This window comes from Schistosoma haematobium, chromosome 1 (genome assembly GCF_000699445.3).
Source record: "Schistosoma haematobium chromosome 1, whole genome shotgun sequence".
Classification (NCBI taxonomy): domain Eukaryota; kingdom Metazoa; phylum Platyhelminthes; class Trematoda; order Strigeidida; family Schistosomatidae; genus Schistosoma; species Schistosoma haematobium.
This window is the reverse complement of record NC_067196.1, coordinates 71528193-71544547: the sequence shown is the minus strand read 5'-3', so window position 1 is coordinate 71544547 and position 16355 is coordinate 71528193. Positions and strand designations below refer to the sequence as shown.

Here is a 16355-nt window from a genome sequence, read left to right as displayed (position 1 = left end):
CCTTGGATAAAGAGACTAAAACTATTCTATCACGTGATCGCTTGATAAGTGGGAGAGAGAGAGAAGACAAGTCAACTGGAACACTGCCCGATTCATTCCTAATTCCCGATTTCAGATTAGCGTAAAATGAATAAATAGATGACTAACATGACCACAACGCCCAAACAACTAGAAAAATACAATTATTTCCGAACCAGGCATTATGGCAGAAAAAGAGCACAAAACGTTATATTTAAACTGCAATAGCTTTGGAACAGAAAAGGGTATGACAGTGAATCATACATCAAACGAAGGCATATGTTTTCTAGAATAAACTAGGGATCAAACTAAATGTCGGTATTTTACACATTTCCAATGTTTATCATGGCTTCTTTGTCTCTCTATTCACATCATATTATAAAGAATTTGAAATAAAATAAGACTGACAATCACGAAAACGATTTTGGAACTTTGAGCATTTTGTAGAATACTTCAGATGAATTACATAAAGTCGTATTGATTCAGTTGGCTAACACTCCCAAAACAAAATGAAAATCGAGCAAATTTTAAAATTTCGAATATTATTTTAAGTTGTTTATATTCTGGTATTTGTATGATTTCAAATAATCTGATAGAATCTTATTTAATAGTATCAAGAAGTTGATAATAAAATCAGTATAATAATCAAAAGTTTGTGAAATATGACTGTACTTTATTAGTAATCTTAGTGATTTAGGAGAAAAAACTTCAGACTACGTATGGAAATATATCAGAAATTGTATTTTAGATGACTGAGGGCTCGTAAACTATTCAAGCTTTATAATTGAATGTTCAACCACATATGTTATTGTTACTGTAACTGTATATTCGTGTAACAATATGACCATAAATAAAAGTTTTTAAAAAATTAGTATTCTGTATGCCAGTGAATAAGTACTTGAAACTGATAGATCAGACACTTTTTAATGTATTCGTGTGATAGTGTAGTTATCACTATACAGCTTTTGTAATTCTTTGGTCAATCAAGAAATCATTAAACAATGCAAATACAATGATTAGTAATAATGGATTATATGAAATTTAACGAATTTGTTTGCTTTTTCGGCAAATCACTTAACATTACTTACTTACGCCTGCTACCCCTCATGGAGGAGAATAGGCCGCTCATCAGCATATCCCATCTAAATTTGTCCTGGTCAATCCGTTCCAGTTGTTTCCAGTGGCCATTCATCCATTTTATGTCTGCTTGCAATTCCCAACGCAATATGTTCTTTGGGATTCTTCATTTTTGTATCGCTTCAGGATTCCAATTTAGTGATAGCCTCATGATGCAGTTTGATGATTTCCTCAATGTGTGTTCTATCCACTTCCAACGCCTTTTCCTAATTTCCGCCTCAGCTGGAAGTTGGTTTGTTCTCGTCCACAGTAGGCTGTTGCAGATGGTATCCGGCCATTAACAGACATTCAGTATCTTACGTAGACAATTGGTTATAAATATTTGTACCTTATTGATAGTGGTTATAGTAGTTCCCGAAGTTTTAGCTCCGTACAATAGAACTATCTTGACGCTCGTATTGAAGGTTTTCACTTTGATATTTGTTTTGAGTTCCCCATATTGTTCAAGTGTAGGAATGTGGCCCTTGATTTGCTATTCCTTGTTTTTACGTCTGAATCAGATCCTCCTCGTTCATCGATGATGCTACCCAGATACGTGAAACTTCCCACCCCTTCCAAAATTTTGCTATCAAGTGTGATTGTGTTGATGTTCTCCGTGTTATATTTGAGGATCTTGTATAGCATTGAAAATTCAAAACATCCTATTATCTATTAATTTATATTTCATTAGTACTGATTAATTTGTCTTTTATTTGCTTCTATCCATTTGTAATAATAAAAATAAATTGTTTATAAACAAACTGTTAAAAGAGTGACCAATAAAATTGAAATTTACCATAAAAGAGTAAGATTGTCCCATGTTAAATTGAAACATGGTAATATACATTTTAGATTGTTCTTGTATGAATGATGGATATGAATAATTTGTAATTGAATTAGGCTTATTTTTACCGTAATCTTCATCAGTAGAATAAATCTGATCTAAGAAATCATATATTCGTGATATTTTTCCATGAAATATAATTGTCGGTATAGTTTCAGTCAAAGTACTTTGTTTTATTTCCTCTTCAACAATATAGTCCAGTTTTATACGAAATAAATCAGGGGGTAAAATCTAGGGGAAAAAAGAATAGATATTTATAAAAGAATAAGCTTCAGTCAATAAACTATATACATAGAATCACTAAACAGAGCATAATCTGCCTATATTGTATCTTATTATTGTTTCTTTACCTACGAATATCACCAACTGACTTATAGTTATCTTTATCAACAGAACACAAATTAAACTAAATAACTATTATAGTTGTTATTAATTATCTTACATTTTTTGACAATGAAAATATATACGTCTATTGTTATTATCTAACTCAATATATTATGTGTTTCTAGTTAAATTAAGTTACTAATCTATTCGATTGGATAATACACTGATAAGTGCACCCATGAGAATGTGTTATGTTACCTGAAGATATAAATAAATTGGTTGTTTTATGATTACAAAAAGTGAAGAATTCAAATATGTTTTATTATTGACACCCTGGATCTATAATAATGAAGTGAGACTGTATCTGGAACTCAAGAACAGATACATATTTCAAATCGAGAATAATGCTTCAAGGTTTGACTATATTTATTATCATCTTTAAGAATAACATAATAACATACCGTCTAGTAGTCTATACTTTTACAGTGATACACAAACTGTTACAGAAGAACTTACTTTTCTTGAATCTGTTACTGTTGTTACAATTATATTATGTATAACAAAGTCTTGTAAATAAAAATTGACATCTTTCTTCGATGTTTCTTGTATTTCCCTTGTTAATGATCTATAATTAAATATTAAAGTATTTAAAAAATTTTCATTTGATACTTTGACAGATTCCAACAATGATTTCAGATGCCTTCAAAAATCAAATCACTATGCTTCTCAAAACATTTGATAACGAAGTGAGACTATAATTTATGGACGACCTTTGAGAGTGTCCACCTAACAACTAAGACTAAATGAGGGTTATAAAAAGTGTGAGAGATTAGAATTATGATTCACAATTGATGGTTAAGTTTAGGAATTAGATTTAAGGTTTTCATCACGAACTGACATAAGCTATAATGCCAAAACGCTATTTATCCAAATGGATGCGTGAATTTCGCACCAAAATCTAAGACTTGTTATGTTATACCTGATTGGTTCGGTCATAAATTATAGCCTCTCCGTTAAGCTTTTTTTTAATTTGATCATTATTGGCTTTATTCAGTATTATATTTTTGGTAAATATAGAATTCTCAGCACAAAGTATTTCAACAAGTTACCTTTTATCATACCATGATCAATCGTTGTGACAAATATTGAGTGGTCACCAGTTAGATGTTAGCAGTTCAGGAATCGACATCTCAATAATGTATATTCTTTTTCATGCTTATTTTCAGCCATCACGATGTCTCCGACTGTACATTTTTGTAACTTGTACAGCGAAATGTCACAAACGCACCTGAATAGGTTGTGAGAGTAATAGGTATAATGATGTATTAAAACAAACCAGAAAACAGATAACTTTTTCTTGCAAAAAATGTACAATCAGAGACATCGTGATGGCTGAAAATAAGCATCGAAAAGAATATACATTATTGAGATGTCGATTCCTGAACTGCTAACATCTAACTGGTGACCACTCAATATTCGTCACAACGATTGATCATGATATGATAAAAGGTAACTTGTTGGAATACTTTGTGCTGAGAATTCTATATTGTACTAAAAATATAATACCGAATAAAGCCAATAGTAATAATAATATACGTAGAATCACGGGATATACTAAACAAAATTCTTGATAACATTTCAGTTACCCACTGATTGCTTTGTGAATAAATGTGAAATCAAATACTTATTGGAAGCATTAAAATGTTTTATTTTTTTCTAATTTTAGTATAATTTCATCAGTAACTGGAATCATGTAGATCAATATTAAAAACTAGAGAGCAAATCACATCTTGATTACTAACTTTACAACAGTGAATATTGATGATTTCATAGTGCATTAAATTAAAGATATTCAGTTACAGTACATCTTGTAAGTCGATACTCAATCGTCTATGATTTTAATTCCAGAAAATTTGTGAAATAGTATAATAACCTTTTTCATTTCTAATCTGACTGTATACTTAGATTATAGCTTTTATTTCCTTAACTTTTCAAGATTTCATCAAGCAATTTCGTATACCATCCAGTTACTTATGTTATCCATCAGAATTACAATAACCTAATGAATGTACATAGTAATTAAAAAGAATATTGATCGAAGTGGATTGAGTATAAACTTTGGTTGATTACTGTATTCAGAAGCTTAGTTAAGAGACTATATTATCTGTACTTGGGATAATTCCAATTTTCATCTACATACAATCTAAACATTTATTCTTTAGATTTTCATCTACTTTATAGGCATATAACTATCTTTATATTAAATAATAAAACAAAAACTTCCAGGTTTTCCATGGTGGTCTAGCTTCAATCGACTCATGATTTCAACTATTGAAATTACTTAAAATCTCCACAAAACCCCTTCTGATAAAAACTTAAATCTTAATCAAATTCATATTGTATTTCAGTTGCATACTAAATTAGTAATAAACTTTTAAGTACACTGTAGGTGAACATATCAATTTAACCTATTTCTAAAATCTTTTAGAAATTTAGTAACTATAATCACAATTTTTAGTTGTTTAAGTAAAAATGCAAATTTTACATGATGTATAATGAATATATAAAAAAAATTACGTTAGTGTATTATCATCTACATATCTATGTATTATTTATATTAGATAATTTGTAATTAATTTTCATTCTATGATACTTAGATGTGTTCTCATTCACATTGGTAACATAAACACAGATTAATTTGATAGATAGATAAACATTTTGATAGTATGTGTATATTTATACCGAATAGTGCTTTTTTTTAATTTATGTTTGCATAACAGCACAAATTATCGTTCAGAACTTATCTTCTATTATGGTTACCCAGCTTAATGTGTAAAGTATGAATACTATTATAATTTATGCGTTCTAAGGTATATTATATATATATATATATCATGCTAATTTACATGCAAGTAAATTTGTTAGTATCCTGATTATTTTTTTGCTTTCATATTTTCTAGTACAATGTATATGGACACTGATTAAATAATGAAGGTTTGCTTATTCATTATGTGATAAATGTAGATTGTTTGTCTTGCCAAAGATTAATTAGTCTAGTTAAATAAAGAATAATTGATAATTGATTTAGTGAAATTCAGTTTTAAAGTCAAATCAGAATCAGATTTAAATAAAATAAAAAAGTATGATGTTTATTTTGAACTGACTAAAAGGTTCTGATAGTAAATTATAAGTCTCATTGTTTCCATTGTTACTGGCAAAGTGTAATGTATCTGAAAGTCTTGGAAGATTTTTAATTCCAATGAATTTTGAATGTTTAATAGCTAATTGTTCCGGTTTATAAGAAAGGATAAAAATCCTTTTGTAATATTGAAATAAAAATCAATTTAACTAATATAATGTCTAAAATATTAATCCCATTAATCAACCAATACATAACTAAGATTTGTTAACAACAAGCTTAGGAAACTCATGCTTATTTCAGATCTAGTTATGAATGCACCGATCAAATGCTCACTTTCTATCAAGTTCTAGAACATAGGTACACTTAAAAGCATTTGACTGTTATTGTATTTCTTGACTTAAAGATGACATTCGACTTTGTAGACCGAGAGATTCGGTGATGATGTTTGTAGTATAAGATGTATCAAAATACAAAAACCTTATGAAGACTTTCCACTTGAACGCTACTTGTCAAATCAGAACTCATGATTATTTATCATCAGAATTGTCAACCTTATGTGGTGCTCATCAGTAGCGATAACTATCCCCATCTCTATTTAAGTTCGTAATAAATGAACTCCTAGGAATCACTCTTCAACTTTCAAGGGTTAATATCTTACCAGGAGATTCACCTGCTGTCTTAGAATACTCAGATGACATAGTCCTTTTTGATGAAGACAAAGTCTTCAGATGCAGAATCTCCTGATTGCATTGAGCAATGGTACAAATATCCTTGCTATACGTCTACTTTCCTCCAAGTATAATGTTTTTTGAAGACTAATCTTCGTCAACGCCTGAATTAGTGGTTCGTACTGAAATAGTTAAGCGTATTTATCACTTCACATATCTCGGAAGCCTCATCATCCCTGGTGGGCTGTTGTTTATCGAAATCTTTGCAGAGTTTTCGAAAGCTTCGTTATCTTTCATCAACTCATAGATTTCTAGCCGAACTGTACAGAACACTTTTCTACTTCAAATCGAGTACCTTCCAAATATGTAACTTTGGGGGGAGTCTCGTATGCCAATTAATGTGCGTGTATGTTGCACAGCACCATACTCTATATTAATTTGTGCTTATGAAACATTATCTTCAACAGTAGAATGGATGCATGAGCTTTAGGTGTTTGATCTTACGTGTTCTCAGAGTATTGCTACAGTAGAACGGGACAAACCAAAAGAAGATGCAACATCACTCCATGAAATCACTGACTGCTGAACGGAATCAGGTTGATAGATGTAGATCACTTGATTGGCATTCATATGGTGACTGTGATAAGTGGTTGGAGATACTGGATGACATGGCTCGAAATCGATCACAATGATGAAGATTAATTGGTTATGTTATATCTGTAGGTTCTGATTTTCAAAATTATTTTATACTTTTTATCCCAAAAATTAATTTATTTAAATCGTATTTTGTATGTCCAAACGTTTTGACTATCATGGATACTATCACTGCTCCTACTGCTTTTATATTCCTCTTGATAATCTTATCTCTCTATGTTGATGTCGTGCGGTAGCTTTGTTTGATACATATTTGTATCAGGTTTTACTTTTCTTATGGCCAATTGACTAACACTTTTCAACATACTACAAACGGAGTAACGCTAACGCGATTAGTTAAACTGTTGATTTTTGCAATGTGATTGACAAAAGTCGTTGGTAATATTAATTAAATTCTTAGTTTTCCTAAAGTCTTATGAAAAGTGATAATGTACTGAATAATGTTATAAAGCTTTCAATAATAAAACATTGTTATTCTTCATATGATCATAGTGATCTAATCCTACTTTGGTGTCAACATCAAAGTCTCGAACTTATAGGAAGGTTAGTCAAAGCAAATTACTGAAACTGTCCATTTATTCTAAACATTATTATTTATAAAATTAGAAACGTATCTCAAGCTAAATCAAGAATATATGACAGTTTTTTTAAATAGCTTGAACAGAGAATTTAAATAGAATATACATGGAAGATTTTTTTTTACAAAACTCATGTAAGCATCCGAGGAACTGAAGAAACTTATGTCATATTGTCGAACAATAAGACAAAACAATACCTATCATATAACCAGCAACCTACCAATTATGGTGACTAAGGTATATTGCACACAATAAATGGGATCAGAAAAATAACTTCTATTAAATCTGTGAAATAAAAAAACAATCAGTAGGATAAGATAACGGAAATAATGACCGTCAGTAAGGTGTTGTGGAGATCGAAGAATTTCATTGCAACCAAGAAATGATTTGAACTAGACCAACATTGAAAACTTGGAAGCACTGGAATGTCGTTTTGTTCCGTTTCGAAAGACCGTGATCAGTGAAGCTAGCCCATATCCGGTATGAGGCAATTATCCACCGAAAACAATGTCGCAGATTGTGCCGCAGAAGTTAGACATTAACACTGTTGGATATCAGCTCAGTGATCTAGAGGTTATGTGTTTGCGTGCGAGACTGAAGGTCCTAGGTTCGATTCTCAAGTGTTGGATCGTGGGTGAGCACTGCTGAGGATTTCCAAGTTAGGATAAAATACCTGTCCAATGCTCATAGATGGTCTGACACTTATTAGTTTATGATTTCAAATAAATAGTGACATTCGAGATTTGTTACTGAAAACACTGTTAGTTTGTCAACAAATCTCTAGGACTTAGAACTCAGGTTAATTATACACCGTTGACATAGTTTCTGTAAACTACAATACACTACTAGAAATTTAAAACGCAATTTTAAAATTGAATTTTGTGCATTATTATGCGATTGACGACTGACCTGCATTTGAGTAAAGTTTTTTGGAATTCCATGTTGAATCACATTGAAACCTATGTTTCTTCACTTTCAACTTATTCTGTTTAATAGAATACATATGAATCTTTGGAAAACTAGCCATATAAAATTTCACATGATGCATTGTATCTACTGATATGTGCTAATGTACTAAACATTACCTCGAAATTTTACTTAGTATAAAGTACTCTGATAACATATGCAAATTTTATGTAGTTCATAACGTAGCTGAAAATGAAGTTTGGTAATACATTGTACTTATATTCAGAAGTACTCTTTCCTAAATATTTACTTTTGAAATAGGAATATAATGTTATAGTTATAACATTTAATCAAATATGCGTTCACGAAGCTAGGTTTGATTTACATTTCATGTACAGATATATCATAATATTTGACCCAATAACATTCAGACTAGTAATCAAGTGATTGAAAACGATATGCTTTAACCATTATACCATATCACTGTCTAAACTTATGACCATACAATAAACTTTATTTAGTGGGGTTTTTTTCTGATATCCTTTCAAAATATTAACTGTATTAGTTAATTTATTAGGTGTTGTCAAACTGCTATACACTGATGCCGAACCCTAAAGTTCTTTGATGAGATCCCATGTTTAATTTTAAGGGTTCTCTGACGGAGACTCTGTATTCATAACAAAATAGTTGCCAAGTGCTCTCTAGTGTTGAAAAGATTTTTACGGAATTTACGTATCAGTCTGAATTCCTTTTTTTAGAATCAAGCAGAAATAAGTATACTGACGGAAATCTAATTCGTGTAAATAAATTAAAAGATATCATCGTAGCATATAACTTACACTAATTTCCCAGAAAGTCTGTTTAATTTATAGTAATCATCATCTAAAACTTTATGTAAATGAATCATATTCCATGTTTGAATTATGTCCTTCGTTAGAAGTTTATTCGGTCCATGGTTTAATAGCTAAAGTTTAAAGATAAACATAACCAAATTATTTTCAGGTAATATAGTTTTTGATCTTAACTAGCTTATGAAGATGGATTATTATGCAGAGTAGAATAAAAGTGCATATATTTTGTCAAGCAACACACTCAATTAAACACGGATTTACATTAGTAGTTCTGGTAAACCTTAAGATAAACTTCCATTTGGTACGTAAATCACTGATAAGCGAAATAGTAATAGGTGAGAAGAACACAGAATAGCACTACTCAAACATAAATACCTTTTACTTTATTGCTAATAAAACATCATATTAGCATAATTGGATGGTGTTTAGTTATGGAATTCAGCAATCATGTAATTCCAATGTCAATATCAAGGCGATCCTCACATAAATCAAAAGAGACTGATCGATTGCAGTCCATAACATCAACAGAAAGATTCAAGCAACCAACACAAATGAACAACATATTATTTCTACTGATTTTAGATTATTCGAGGTTATAAAAATTTTATTTATCTTCTAACGTACAGTTTATTTATAAAATCTCTGATTAAAACTCATTTACTAACCAGTACTTTCAGAACGTGGTTGTGATGTGATAGAAGAGTTTTTTTTCAATTTTCCACTTAGTAATAGTGTAATGGACATACATACAATTATGCAGTGGTATCATTAATCTGATATTAGTTGACGATGACACATCAATTGTTAAAGTATTCCATCTTTAGTCATAAACTAGTTAATCCTTTTAATAATGTTACTTTGACAAGATAGTAGCCTTAATATATGGTTCGATGTCTATTCATAACATTTAAAACCTGGTGAATTATCATTATAACCTTGGTAAACTACATCGACAACCGGAGACGAATTTGTTCTAAAAACGTTTAGAGTTGAAGGAGGTACTTTAAATCATATTGTTAGTAGCTTATTGAATGACATTTTGTATATCTCTTTAGTAATTCATTATATATATATATCACTGAAAGATTCATTCTACATAAGAGTTTGATTAACCATAGAAGTATCAGTTCTATACTAAAATGAATGACTGGTCACAAGTTTAATGCATTCAGTTATAAAACAATCTGTATAGATCTCTATTCAAAACTGCTTTGATAGCAACATTAATTTTGTCTAAAAAATGAATGGATTTAAATATATATTTCAACAAAACTAATCAATGGAAATAAATAATCTCTTCCGCATAATCTGTCCCCTATATTTAATCTGTTACAATGTAATTTGATGGAGATTTCTTATGAAATTTTCAAATCTTTATTTACTTAAAGATCTTACTGAAGACGATTTTCAAAATGACAATAATACATTTTCATACTAGAAATCGTCTTTAAATTGATTTATTTATAACAGAATTCGATTGATTTGAAATCCAAAATGCTTGTCTTTGATGAAACTGTTTCGATCAGTTCGTTATATTTTAATCAATAATAACTGGAATATAAATAGATCTTTAAAATCAAAATATTATAGCAACTTTCATTTATATGAAAATGAAAAGAATGACACGACCTCAACTTCATCCTGAGTAGATAAAGAATTAAGATACCTCAAAGGCAGCGTGGGAATTAATAAAACGATTTCATCACACTAGTATTGCTCTATAGTATGTTATTGTTATAGCCCAAAGCCGCCAATCAGAAGCAGCAAATTGTCGATCGGACCAAGGACGCGTAAAACACGTACGAACAGCCTAGAGTCCTGACTAGTTCTGCTTTCCGCCTAGCCCAGCCAGTTAAGTTCAAAACACCAGTCTCAGCCTCTGCAATATGAATCCTTATATTTCAAACATACTGAGTTTATATACCAATCAAACAGACCACAATGTAGCATAAAATAGAAAATAACATTTGTACAAAATTAGGCTAAATGTGACTGTGAATGTGTGAGGCGGTGACTAATAAACAGGGCATAATTCAAGAATGGTAAAACTTATAATAATGGTTCATAGGTCAGAATAAAGTTTATAATAAGTGGAATATGAATAGTTTAGTTACTTAACAATTATGCCATAAAAATATGCGTTTAGTATTGGTCCATAATAGGATCCCAAAAGTTACTATTCATTATGTTTATCGGGACCTAACAGTTATACAATTGACCTTCTCATTAAAACTATATTGTCATCTTCTGAAGTGAAAATGTTTAATTTAATAAAATTAATATTTACATTTAAACTTACTTGTTCCATGTCAGTAAAATTATTAACTTGTAAAATATCTGAGCCTAATAACACAAGGATTGTTTCAGCGAATTCAATAATCACATCACAATTGAATGAATTTAAAAATAATTGATCCCAAAAAAATAATAAAGCTATACTGTTTACAGTACCAACAAATAGCTGAATAATAATAAAGAAACATAAAATAAAACTCAAATTAATGGGAAGTTTTTAAAGTGAATAATACAAATTGTAAGATATCAACTACTCATAATGTGGTGTGTGCTACTTATATTGGCATAAGTAGCATATGATGTTAGTCGTGAACGGAAGGTCTGGCAGCAGAGAGATAAGAGGATCGAACAGTAAAGAATGGAGACAGGGTGCAATTTGTATAAAAATGCAAGAACAATGTAGTCTGAGTCATTTTGAGACAATTGGTGGACATTTTTCAAATTAAGCATTTACTTTATGATTGTTAGATTTGATTAACAAGTCCTATAATTTTGTGTTAAATACATTAGATTATCTCCACTGGTGTTTTGCTCACTACAATAATACCAAATACTAAAGTACATAAATAATAATTTGATGTTAAATTAGATTTCATTTAAATAATCCATTTATATTATTCGAATTCCTTATTATTATTTTGTGGTTAGGGTTTTTTTAGCGAGTTAGTTTTCTACCGGATGGAGTCACTAAATATCCTCCTTTATCCGGGCTTGAGACGGGCAGTGGCCACAAGGGGTCTCCAGACAGAGGAATATTCTTCGATATACAACACAGAATGCACCAATAAAATCACATTTGATGGAGAAGCTTTGGAAGATGTAAAATCCTTTACATATGTGGGCAGCATCACTGAACATGGTGGATCTGATGAAGATGTGAAGGCGCGAATTAGCAAAGCAAGAGCAGCATATCTACAGTTGAAGGACATATGGAACTCAAAAAAATTGTCAACCAATACCAATTTTAGAATTTTCAATACAAATGTCAAGACAGTTTCACTGTATATGGCGGAAACTTGGAGAACTACGAAAGCCACCATCCAGAACATACAAGTGTTTATTAACAGCTGTTTACTCAAAATAATTCGGATCCGTTGACCAGACATTATCAACAACGACCTACTATGGGAGAGAACAAACCAAATTCCAGTGGAACAAGAAATCATGAAGAATTACTGGAAGTGGATAAGACTCACATTGAGGAAAAACCTAACTATGTCAAAAGGCAAGCTGTCACTTGGAATGCTCAATGCCAAAGGAGGAGAGGAAGAGCAAAGAACACATTACGTCGAGAAATGGAGACAGACATGAGAAAAATGAACAACGATTGGATGGAACTAGAAAGAAAGTCACATGAAGGTGTGAGTTGAAGAGTGCTGGTCGGTGGCCCATGCTTCATTGGGAGTAACAGGTGTAAGTAAGTGAGCAAGTAAGCATTCCTTGTCAGGAGAACATTTGTGTAAGCTCACTTGTTTTGTAAGCTAAAAATATTTTCTCTATTTTAAAATAAATAAAACTTTTCAGTAATATTTATGGAATTATCCTCAGGTCCTTTTTTTTTCTTCAGACCATTTTAATGATAGGAATTTGTTTATCTGATTAGTATAACAGTGTTGGCCATCAATTGATTTGAAAAATATTATATAACAGTTTGTTTTTTTCTTTTGAATAAAATATATCTTAAATCTTTCCTTAGCTTTCATACATTTACAAATTACAATATTTATATAAGACTATATCATAGAAATGAATTTCAAATAGCCTTTTAAAAATTCTTTGTAGAATTGTCCGAAATTAATGATTGCCATAGTCGTTAGATAATTTATGTATCACCCTGTTCCCAGTTTGAATTTATTTCAATGTTAAGAGTAGTGTGACTTCTTGTATGTGTGTGTATGTTTTTTTAACATATTACTTCAGATTATATTTTCAGTTATCATTCGTTGTTATTAAATCCTGTACTCAATTAATCTTCCATAGTTATATGTGAAAATGTTTTGACAAGCTTATGTATTATTAGATTGTTTGAAATGTACTGTGACATATCAGTCTTTTTATAAAGATCAAATCAGTCTTCTGATTATACTTTCAAAATTCATTTAATGGATTAATTGCTTTATGAGAATTCCTTAATTATAATTAAGATAATAGTACCGCTTTTGAATATTAGACTATTATACATAAAGTCTCTTATTAATGTTGTAAGCATCATCCACACAAGAACTATTGAAAATATTTAGGTATTTATTATGAATATGAATAAGTGTTTTAATGTAATTCTAAAACATTATCAATTATTTCTAGTTCTGTTCCTATGATATATCAATTTAGTACTGATTATCTCTGGTATTAGCACATTATCCCTTCATTTACGCTATTGGTCTACAAATTTTATAAATTCTGGTTAGTATCTGATACTGACTGACCTCAGCTGGATTTAGATAAGAAACCGGGAAGCACTGTGTAGCTGCTTTATTCCAGGATATGACTCATCAGTAATGAAGACTTATGACTACACCAGTGATTGAACACAGAACCCAGAAGTGCTTAACCATTAAACTACTGGGTTAGCCTATCTTAATACATATTTCCAGCTTAAATCAATTATAATTACAAGTATCACATCATGAGAAGTTGATAGCAGCGTTACTGTCATAACATTTTGACAAAACATTTTATTTGAATAAAAAAGAAAGTTGTAATTTACCTACCATAAAGTTTTTTATTAGGGTTTCTAAGCGTATATATGGGACTTTGTAAATGAGCGGAAAAAAGACTTTGATTCCATCTTGTTATTAAAGAACTTACAAGATAAAAATGGCACGTAAACTAAGTCCCTATCTTACTCTTAAACAACCCAAACATAAAAACTCAACACAATCACTTACTTTATCGAACCACTGTTTTAAGAGCCTGTAAAGGTATGAGTTTTCATTTTCAATTAATGTGTTTAATCTTTGATCAGTATTGAAATCATTCACATTCATCATTTGACTTTGAAATACCTCCAAGATTTATTCCAATTAATCCGTCGAATTAATAAAGCATAAAGTAAAGATGATAAGTGTCTCTTTAAAAAATAAGTTGAAACAATCTCAACTATAAGATCATGTCCTTTAATGTCATTCTCATGTTTATATCATGACTTCTGGCTATTGAAATTATTGAGTAAAAACCTTATTCGCCATAGTTTAATGAAGAATTTAATTGCGCACAACCTTGAGTGTTAGTTCTATGTTGAGTAGATGAATCACAAAATAACGGTCAAATTATGTTCTATTTGCAACTATACATAGACTAATATTCTAATTCCAACGTATGACTTATCCCCGACCTTAAATAGAACATGGCGAAGGAGTTGACAATTAATACATTTGAAGCACAACCATCGAGATTTAATATTTTATGCAACAGATGGTTAGTGGTTGAAACTTACAGTAGAAACAACAGATATGCAGAACTACTTCGAATAAATTCCCGAAAGTAAAGTACATTACTTCGAAATCATAATTCATCAAGTTTTTAATTCTAAAAGCTTATGATTAACAACTGGTTTCAGAAGAATAATTAGAATGTACTGTATTAGGTTGGGTAGAAAGTAATCAAACTAAAATATGTTTACTTGACATTTTTATTACAAGAATTTGACATCACTAAAAGGTTGCTACACAGTGGTTAGTTGAACTATGAATCCTAAATTATATGGGACATTATATCTGATGTTTATGATAAGTGTTGAATTCAAACGGTAATCGGATATTATCTCAATATTTGTACTGTTCTCAGATTTTACACTTTGTTAACATTTTCAAACTTAAATTTTGTCAGTAAATGTTTTATATTCAGATTGGATCACTTGTACTTAAGTATTCATTATATATATATATATATATATATATATATATATATATATATGGTTAAAAGTATAAATGAAGAATTTTATAATTATTCCTGTATACAGCTGATATCTAGCTCATTTAGAAATTGATTTACTTGTCATACTGTTAAGCGATACTTACTTAAGTCATTAGCATTGTTACAGATTAAATTCTAGCACGAAAAGTTACACCGATATAAAAAATTGTTGGCATTTTCAATGCTATTTTATTATACCCTGAATAGCTTCAACTTCAATTCTTTCAGAGCTGAATACGCACAACTCCTTATCTTCAAACTAACCCTTAAAGTAAACCGGTAAGCTTTTATGCAGGTGAGTAAAGAAAATAACAAAGTACAATACAATCATAGTACCCTACCCTTTTTGTTTATCACTCAAATCAATTAAACATATCAATGGTGGAAAAGATTTATAGCTCAGGTGAATGATTTTGATGGAGTATTATTCTCTGAGCTGGATGGTTTAATTGTGGAGTATTTATCGTTCTTCTGAACGACATCATCAATACAAACTCCAGGTAGAAATGGAGTATTCAAATTTCTCCATGAACGATTAAAGTTCAACAACTAATTGTATCTTATTTAAAACTTACCTCGAAATCCAATTTCTTAATAGAATTATTATTATTATTATTAGAATTTCGGAGAATAAATTCTTTATGAACATTTTTAATATGCTGAATACATTGTAGTTGATTGATATTGTTCATTGTTTTTTCAATTATATTATTAACATTATTATGATATAATCCATACTTTTTACTCATTATATCAACAAATATACTTAAACATAAAGCAAACGAATAGATTTGAATACCTGGAATTTAAAAAAAATTTATCAGATAGTTTGTTACCAAAACGGGTTTTGTGGGGATTTTAGTAATTTCAGTAGTTGAAATCATCAGTCAATTGAAGCTAGACCACTTCGTAAAACCTGAACGCACTGGATGGCCGTTTCGTTCTAGTATGGAATTCCTCAGCGGTGTGCATCCACGATCCCGCCCCCTCGAGATTCGAACCCAGGACCTATCAGTCTCGGGCGCGAGCGCTTAGTCATTAGAC

The 16355-nt window shown here is 30.4% G+C and overlaps 1 protein-coding gene across 1 annotated transcript in view; it reads right to left on the bottom strand.

Moving 5' to 3' along the window:
* MS3_00010211 (uncharacterized protein) overlaps positions 1 to 16355 on the bottom strand; it is a gene marked incomplete at both ends in the record, with an annotated part of 57956 nt that overhangs the window by 34419 nt on the left and 7182 nt on the right. The window contains 6 exons of the mRNA XM_051218572.1: positions 1931 to 2209; positions 2819 to 2927; positions 9090 to 9214; positions 11401 to 11562; positions 14285 to 14401; positions 15887 to 16110. Of these exons, the coding sequence (XP_051075044.1) occupies positions 1931 to 2209; positions 2819 to 2927; positions 9090 to 9214; positions 11401 to 11562; positions 14285 to 14401; positions 15887 to 16110 (1016 nt within the window). The remainder of the gene's footprint in view (positions 1 to 1930; positions 2210 to 2818; positions 2928 to 9089; positions 9215 to 11400; positions 11563 to 14284; positions 14402 to 15886; positions 16111 to 16355) is intronic.